The sequence below is a fragment of the Penicillium cosmopolitanum genome (assembly GCF_028827165.1).
Source record: "Penicillium cosmopolitanum strain IBT 29677 chromosome Unknown utg000005l:1.0-4006212.0:1.0-4009387.0, whole genome shotgun sequence".
Classification (NCBI taxonomy): Eukaryota; Fungi; Ascomycota; class Eurotiomycetes; order Eurotiales; family Aspergillaceae; genus Penicillium; species Penicillium cosmopolitanum.
This window is the reverse complement of record NW_026622675.1, coordinates 1,323,618-1,332,303: the sequence shown is the minus strand read 5'-3', so window position 1 is coordinate 1,332,303 and position 8,686 is coordinate 1,323,618. Positions and strand designations below refer to the sequence as shown.

The following is an 8,686-nucleotide window of genomic DNA, read 5'->3' as shown; positions in this document are numbered from 1 at the left end:
TCTCGTAGTGGCACGGTCGCACCGAGGAATATTCGAACCTTCCATCCTAACGGCCTCGAGGGACGTTCCACTGGCCACTGTTAATGATATATCGACATCCCCCCCTATCCACTCGGGCCACACACAGGCCGCAGTGATCGACAAACTCACCCTCCCATCCTTCCTACACACCAACGCTTGTTTGCAATGCGGGTCGGGTGGTACGGAGGCCGTCGTCCCAGATGGGCCGGCAGGTACCGTTTTCAAAAGGAGCTGCGGCGAGAATCCTGGAGTCCGGCGACGCCGCTCATTTGTCCAACCTTCGATATTCCCGACCCCATGCCAGGGCTACCAACGAATGTTAGGTCAAATCAATGCGGTGGGTAAGGCCCCAGTCATCTCCAGTGATGCTTTAGTGATTACCCACTTTGTCTAAGTAAAGGAACCGTGCACTGTAACTCCCGCTCCTCGAGTCCCCACCGCCGTCCGAGTGTGAGTGGAGGCGTGGAGGGGGGAGGTGCACGAACAGCGCTTTATCAGGGACGACCTTCCAGCAAAGATCGTCATCAGTGGAGCTCACTCTCTATCATCTCTTGGCCTTGGCTGGGTCAGTTTTAGGGCCAGTCATCCTTCGCTGCATCGTAATCACTCTATTTTTTTAGAAAAAAAATATCTCTTTCATGCCGTAGACATCGCTCGCAGTTCCTCCCATACACAGCCTAGATCCTGTGCCTTCAGCATCCAATCACCACAACACGACTACCCGCGACACGTTGCTCTAGGTGGTCTGCCGTTGCAGGGTTTCTACCGCAGACGATACGGTGTAGACTCGCGGTGTTTGAAGTCACGTTTCAGACTTAGGTACTTGGACGTTTTCTTCCCTCGTATGTACTATGATGGCGCAAAACAAGCTCATCGCCATATGGCGGTGGGGACGTCGAGGCCACCTGGGGGCCGTCGACGCAGACACATCATGTATACTACCTTGGTTTATAATTAGCTACTTCCTGCGTGGGAGATCGCTGTTCAGATGTCGATCTGGGTAAGGGGCGGAAATCCTTTTAATTTACTGACCTACTTCTAGTGGAATTACGAGTCATGCCACAAGTGCGTTTGATGTCTCTATTCCCAAAAATATACATGAATATATATTCCACTAGGTAGTGCTAGTCGATATGTCGCGCGCCGAAGTGCGACTGGATGCAAGCGACCGCAATTGCGTGAGCTATTGGTACCTAGAGACACCGCAGCAGAAACAGAAACATGGATGCATGCAATCAAATATCCGAGCCGGAAAAAAAGTAGAATAATCTCCTATGGACGGGATCGACAGGATCTGTTTGTCCTATACATGGACGACTTCTGAACACGACACAGCGACGATCATATACAAGCTGGAGCCAGCATTGGATGATCCCTACCCGAGAACGAACGTGGCACAAATCTTAATCGAACAGATCAATCAAGGATCAAACCAAGACACTCGATATCGACTGGTGCGGTGAAACACGGCTACTTTTAGAAATGCAGATATTGACAAGAGACATTCAATTGAAGTTTCTAAATAAACGATGCTGATTCTACGAAGTTACGAGATCAAATCATACCGCAAGGTAATCATTGAAGGGATGTAGACCACAAAAATGGACCACTGTACCCACGGAGTACGCAAGCGCACTCCAAGGATACCGCGGTGAGTAAAGGATCAGTTGCTCTCCCTTACTTAAAATAAGCCGGATACCACAATGAGATATGTCCAGTTCCCGCAGGAAAAGAACGGTAAGGGCCAGAGTGTTGTAAGGTGTTTTGAAGAAAATGGGTTGCGCCGGGGCGTCTATGCTTTCAGGAACTTCATCGCCCATGGGAGAGGAAGCGAGAAGAACCATGAAAGGGGATGGGTGGAAAAAATGGGAGAAAAACCTATACGAACGGGAACGGAAACAGAATGCGAGGTGATCCAATTGTTCATTCGGTCACTCGCATTAGAGCGCGGAAAACAAGGTATCAAGTCATGACTCGTGAATATCTTCTTTTTTGTTGAGGCAAATTTCATATTCTGCAAGTAGCGTCGCATTTTCAGCAGACTGATGCTGTTACAAAAACAGAAAGCCACCCTTTCCCTATCATAGAGGAATAATTTATTCCTCAGGAACTGTAATGAGTTAGCGAGATGGGCCCCGAGGAATATTGTTGATGAATGGATAGCTTACCATCGATCTCGCCAGCCTTGATGTCGTCAGAGACATCCTTGGGGCTGCGGCCATCAACCTGGCAGCCGACGGAGAAAGCAGTACCCAGAATCTCAAGGACGGTACCCTGGAGGGACTTGGCCATGGAGCGGGGACGCATGATGCGGGCCATGTCAACAATCTCGTCGAGGGCGACGGACTTGCTGTGCTTGATGTTCTTCTCCTTCTTACGGTCACGAGGGGGCTCCTTGAGGGCCTTGATGACCAGGGAAGAGGCGGAGGGAACGACGGAGACGGCAGCTGTTGAATAATGGTTAGATACTTTCCGAAAGTGAAAAAAATTCGGATTTTGACGCAAAAAAAAAAACTGACCTTGACGGTTTTGAATGGTCAGGCGCACTGTCACGCGAATGCCCTTCCAGTCTCCAGTGTTCTTGGCGATGTCTTCACCAATCTTCTTGGGGGACAGACCAAGGGGACCGATCTTGGGAGCCAGAGCGGACTGGGCACCGACCTCACCACCGGTCACACGGAGGTGAATGATCTTCACCTCATTGGGGTCGAACTTGGGAGCTGCAAGAGAGAGAGGTTAGCCGCCATTAAAATGACCAAGAAGGCGATGATACTTACGCATGGCGAGTGCGAAAGGTAGTCAATCTGCCTTTGGTTGTCGAAGGGGTGGATGGGAAGGAGAGAAAAAAAGCGCGCAGAATTGCGACGAAGTCTTCGGCGGGCCGGCGGCCCCACACTGCCGCTAGTGACAAGCGAGTGACCGAAAGGGTTAATAGGGCAAAGCCCTCACTATGGATAATCACGTGACACAGAGCTCCGCTCCTGATCGGGTATCTTGTTGACTCGGGAGGATGGGGCAAGTACGAATCATGGCTCGATCAGCGGATCTACGTGAGCCACCTGGATGCACTTAATATAGAATAAGCTTACATTAGTACTATATACGTACGTAACAGTCACATACTGACCTAATTGTCCGCCCGCTAATTGGGTCAGTGTACATAAGACTGCTACTACACAACTATATGATGGGTCTTTCAATGCCTTGGTATCAATCGATTCAATCTACTACTATATTGCGTCAAAATAAAATTCAATCACCGCTAAAGATACACAAGACCCGAGGGGTCGATATCAGACCGCCCTTTGCTCTCATGACTATCGTCTCGTTTACAACTAGCTAGTGCCGGAAACAGCAAGCCTGGCTCAAATGGTTAGTGCATGTATAGAGACTGCGGAGTAGAACAAATCGGTACGTACTTCATCAGGTGATCCATGAATGTCTGCAGGGAAACATCGTCGGTGAAGATGGTCTGCGAAGACACGCCGCCACCGTATCCACCGGTAGTGTGGGTGGTTGACGGGTTCAGCTTAGACAGAAGGAAACGGGCCTGAGAGCCGCCGGCATCACAGACAATGAAGCGGGGCAAGGGGAAGCGATCGGAGATAAGTTCCTATAGGACAGTTAGTTTTCGATCACAGTAGGCGTAGACAGTCGGAGAAAAAGAGAAACGAACCCTAGCATCTTCCTTGGGCTGATCCATCAAAGCCTTAATGTTTTCATAGCCCTCTTGGTCCTGGTAACCAGCTTTCCTCCACTCAGCAATGGTTTCACCGTGGAAAATGAGAATGTGGAAGAAGGTGTCAAGAAGAAGGATGTGGGTGGGCTGGATGGAAGCGGAGTCCAGCAGAACGGGCTGGCTGCCCTCAGCATCCAGGGAGTAGGAGTCCAAGGTAGGTTGGATCATGACCAGTGAGTCGCCGGCATCTTCGTAGTTCAGGACATGACGGTAGAAAGCAGTCTCGTCGGGCGAGTTGTTAAAGACCTGCAGGAATTGACTTCGTCGCAAGTGGAACATGAACTGAGGATAGAGAGTGAAGTTCTTTTCCAGCCGGAATGATGTCGGGTCGTCCTTTCGGTAATCAGCAAAGCGAGAGCACAGTCTTATCAACATGCGGTCCACCCAGCGCAGAACATCAGGACCATCGTCCACCTCCGCCTTGAAAACGGCAATTCGAGCCATCAGTACGGCAGCGGCTTCCTGGTCGAACGACTGGGCAAGCGTAGGGTCACCCGCGGGGCCACTCAGAGGGCGGGCAGTAGTCGTCACACGCAGGTGGAAGTTGCCGGAGGAATGTTGGTAGTATGTCAAGAACTGCATCATAGCACGTTGGGGACCAGGCTGCACAGCAGCTGGACCACCTTGGTTGGCGATTTCAAAGTAGACGCCGTAGCTGGAGGATGGGTCGATACCACACATCTTCCAAGCACAAGTGTTGCCAATACCACACTCTGTTTCGCCGACCGAGCTTGACTTCTTGTTCAGAGAGATCGCGTGACCAATGAGACCAGTAACCTTCAATTCCTTGGTAGTCAGCACCTCAAGCGAAGCGTTGAAGCCCATGAGAAGGTTGTCGTTGGCATCTTTGTCGAACACCCGGATAAAGGATTGCTTGAATTGAGACGAGGTGAAGCTATCGGTCAGAAGCATATGCCCACCAGTATAATTGGACAGGTTCTTCATTTCCAGAAGACCAACTTGATCCAGGCATCCAGCGAAAATATCGATAACATGGCCGTTGTTTGCGGCACGCTTGGCGAGGTTGTCATAGAACTAGTGGCTCATTAGTGGATGAAAGCAATACGGTGTGGATATTAGGAACGCACCTTCACGGCCTTCTTATAGAACTTGATGTTGTCTCTATCAATATCGTGATGCGAGCGGATTGGCTCCTTCAGCTCTGGCGAAACGACCTGGCCCGGCCCATCGGTAGCGGGTCCACTTGTGAAGTTCATGATACGTCCACCGGCATTTTGGAAGGAAGTCTCGAGAAGACCAACGGCAACGCTCAAAGCCACACCGGTGCAGCGGAGAGCACGCTTATCGTTAGCTACTGGCCAAGGGTCACGCTGAAGTTGTTCGAGGACGTTGGTGATCTGGAACTCGGCCTGTTGGACCGGCAGGAGGAAGCGGGCCGCGGGGCCAAGGGGAGGGCGCTGCGGTTGCTGCTGAGGGGGCATACCAGGGCGAACACCCTGACCAAGGCCCAGCATTTCTTGCACCTGCTTAGCAGTGTAGTCCTTGTTGCCTCGGAATACGTAGGACTTGGCGCACTCGGTGTAACCAAGCTCATGAACTTGAGTCTAGATGATATGAATCAGTATACCGGCTTTACCTTGTGATAAAGGGGAGGGGTTTGTTCCGCATACCATTGTGCCGTAGGTGATCAGGCCAACGAGCGCATTTGGCGGCAGAAGCGACAAGCTCATGACAAGGGAGTCCTTGACTGCCTGAAGACTGTCATCCTCCTGGCAGGTGTCGACAACATAGACGAAGATCGGGGGAGCCGGAGCGGGTCGTGCCAATTGGTACTCGATCGTGGTGCTCTGCGGGTGAAGCTCGGGGGGTATCGTGTTTTCGGTGATATCCTTATAGTGAGGCGGAAGGGGGTTGCGCATCAAACAGAATGGGCAGATCCAGATCCGCGCGCGGATGTCGACAGTACTAGCAGCGGTCAGTCCATGTTCAAGGCCCAGCCTACTACCAAAACACCTACGCATATGGGTTGAGAACAGCTCGGCAAGGCTGCTTGCAGGTGACAGGCTCATATTGAAGCAACGGAGAATCCGGTTTCTCTTTCAATGGCGTGTAGACAGCAGCAATGGGAACGACCAAGCGAGAGGCTTCCTATATCCAGTGTTAGCAGGTGATGCAATCGGTGTAGAGCGGCTTGCGCTCAGCCAAGTACGAACCATGCGAGAGCTCGGGAACGTGTTCCAGCTCAGGCGGACACCATCACGATCCTCCACGTCGCTCCATTGATCCTTCAGAGCTTCAAAATCCATTGTTGTGGTTGGGGTTGGAGGTCTCGGGGGCGGTGTTGACAAGGGGAGGAGGGGGGCAAGGAGCGAATCAAGTCGCAATCAAGCCTCGGTTTCGAGAGATTCCTGGGAACTCTAGACAAAAGAACCACACCGGAGCACAACCCAGTCCCAGAATTAGATGCCCCGATGTCTGCTAGTTGGATAGAAAGGAGCACAGGGTGAGTCTGTTGTGTGGAGGTGACTGTTTCCCCCCATTAAGGCCAGGTTGCAGCGCTCCTGGTCACTGCCGCCAACCGTACCCGCCCGACTTAAATCTCGGCGGCGCCGCCGCATTCTCTTCCTTTCCTCAATCAACGCCGACTACAAAAAAACACATTAGTATCGACAGCTTCCGTCATTCCAATTGATGAAGCTGTTTTCGCGTCGAGCGGAGATCGACTTGACCCGTTGCTGGGCACCTGATTTTGAAAGGTCATTCTGATCCTTTCGGATTTATTGGGAATCAGCTGTGGTCACATCTCCCGTAAAAAAAAAAAAATCTTGTTATTTATATGTTGTTACTCGTGAGGAATATTAAAAAAAACCAAAAGAATTATGAAAACAGTCCTTTCTTCCTAAATGTCTCCTTCAATGTACAAATCCAAACCCCCCCTTGAACGCCATTTGACCCAATTGCACGACCTCGGACCAGTCGACATGACCTCGTGAGAAAATTTCACATTTGAGATGCCCTCACGCATCTCGGCTTGGGGCCTTGGCCAGCTGCTTCAGCAAGTAGCTGCGCTTGAAATAAGTGTTGGGGTGAACAATGGTATCCAGATCTGCCTGGGTCCAGGTTCCATCCTCCTTGACCTTCTTGATCTCGCCTTTGTGAGACCACTCGAACACTCGGTTGCAAGCAATGTGAAAGCGCTGTTTGCCCACGTCCTCGCGGACTCCACGCAAAACCTCCTTGTCATGAACCCCAGTGGATTGGAGCAGTCCAACAAGGTTATCGACTGAATGATGACGGTAAGGGCAGCCGTGTGTTTGGCCGATACCGACGTTATTATCCTGCAGAATTTTCTGGCACGAGTAGGGAGGATATCCTCGTCCCCGGCGATTCACATCACCGCCAACATCACCATATGCGTGACGAATATTGTACTTGTATTGTGAATTGAATTCGTCGTCTGTCTTGCCTTTAAAAGATTGGCGCCAGAAGAGAATACATTCCTCTAGTGAGAGACCAATGCCTTTCAAGAAAAGGGTATATTGGAGTCGACCAAAGTGTTTCAGATGGTTATCCTTGCGGAGATTCGTGTGTAGGTTGCGCATGCACAGTGGGAAGTGCTGGGATAGAGAGTCAATGGAGCTTGCTGTGATTGCTGTGCCATCGACATGCCCTTCGCCTTCAGTGTATACCGAGTCGGCACTGCCGAAGTTCTTCGAAAGGTGATTCAAAATGGGAGTTAAACGATCGTCCTCGTCTAACCGCGGAAGAGCACGGCTCGTTAACTTCGTTATGTTAGCTGGTTCCTTCCGAAGCATTTGGGCAAGGATATGTGATGCGAATGGAGACCTACTTCGAGTGAACGTTCAAGGCGAGCAGTAAATTCAGCCATAATCATGCTTAGCTGCTCCCTTCCAGGAACATAAGCTTTCCCCTTCTTCAGGAACACATTTCGGCGCTCGATAAGCTCGGGGACCTTCTCCCAATCGACCTTGTACCAAGTCTCTTCGTCGACACGACGCAGCCCAGGTGTGGAGCTGGCCAGGCTCTCGGTGACTTCGTGACGTTCCTCGTCGCTGACTGGTTCCCAATCAAGACTCAAGCTTTCCACAAAGGCACGTCGCTCTCTTGAGTCATCATTCTGGAAGCGGAACCGGAAGAGCATGGTTTCAGCGCGTGCGAATCGCCGTCGCAGATCCTCCGTGGCGGAGAAGGCCAGGCGGAGGATGAAGTGGGAATAATGATCTTTTTGGCGTTCATTTTTCAACCGTTGGTCGGCGGCACCAGTCGCAGATGAGGTATTTGAGGAAAGAGGGAGGAATTTCTGGAGAAGAGGGGTGATATGCGACGCGGTTTCGGCGGGGGACTTGTTGCGATAGGAGCATGCTTCGATCTCGGCGAGAACTATACCAATATTAGTGAGCGACTCGTACATATACAATAGGCTAGGATCGTCATACTCTTCAGCCTATCAATTGCCCATTGTTCAAACTGCTCAAGGGTGATCTCTGCTGTTGGCGGCGTGTCGTACAGATTTAGACGAAACGGGTAATCCTGCTGCTTGTAGATGGGCGCGGCGAACTGCCTTTTCTTGGGATCGATGATTGCCCTGCGTTTAGGATCGATTCGGTGGGCGTCTTGTCGGATCATGGTGCTGGCCCAAGTCGTGGTCGAGAGGAGACAAGACAAGACGAGACAATTAGACTTGGTATGGTTGGATGACCACCCCCGTTATCGACTAAACTGGCAGACGCGACCTTCACGCGCCGCCTGACTACGAACGCGACTCGGGCACGTGACACTAATTACCTTGAGAACGGGGTATCAAGGCACCAAGGCATCAAGGCAGAAGCAGCAAGGTAAGGCAAGGTAAGAGCATGTGAAGAGCGTCCGTGCCGAATCAGTACTTCTATAATCCTGATCAATTACTCTCTTCTGAATCCAAGAGTCAATACGCCTTATCGTGCG

At 51.2% G+C, this 8,686-nt stretch overlaps 3 protein-coding genes across 3 annotated transcripts; all 3 read right to left on the bottom strand.

Moving 5' to 3' along the window:
* Positions 1-2,117: 2,117 nt before the first annotated feature.
* On the bottom strand, positions 2,118-2,846 carry N7509_003545 (60S ribosomal protein uL11; the record flags this gene model as incomplete). The annotated part of the gene is made up of 4 exons (XM_056628182.1): positions 2,799-2,846; positions 2,541-2,741; positions 2,190-2,468; positions 2,118-2,131 (listed from the first exon to the last, which is right to left on the bottom strand). Exons 1-4 carry the CDS (start codon positions 2,800-2,802, stop codon positions 2,118-2,120), a joined length of 498 nt encoding a protein of 165 aa, XP_056490916.1. The 5' UTR covers positions 2,803-2,846.
* Positions 2,847-3,356: 510 nt separating this feature from the next.
* Positions 3,357-6,027, bottom strand: sec23 (GTPase-activating protein SEC23; the record flags this gene model as incomplete). Its single annotated transcript, XM_056628181.1, has 7 exons — positions 3,357-3,381; positions 3,441-3,634; positions 3,698-4,795; positions 4,849-5,325; positions 5,392-5,686; positions 5,739-5,869; positions 5,935-6,027. 7 exons carry the CDS (start codon positions 6,025-6,027, stop codon positions 3,357-3,359), a joined length of 2,313 nt encoding a protein of 770 aa, XP_056490915.1.
* A 711-nt stretch (positions 6,028-6,738) lies between these two features.
* Positions 6,739-8,368, bottom strand: N7509_003543 (DNA primase subunit PRI2; the record flags this gene model as incomplete). Its single annotated transcript, XM_056628180.1, has 3 exons — positions 6,739-7,503; positions 7,572-8,122; positions 8,179-8,368. 3 exons carry the CDS (start codon positions 8,366-8,368, stop codon positions 6,739-6,741), a joined length of 1,506 nt encoding a protein of 501 aa, XP_056490914.1.
* Positions 8,369-8,686: the final 318 nt, after the last annotated feature.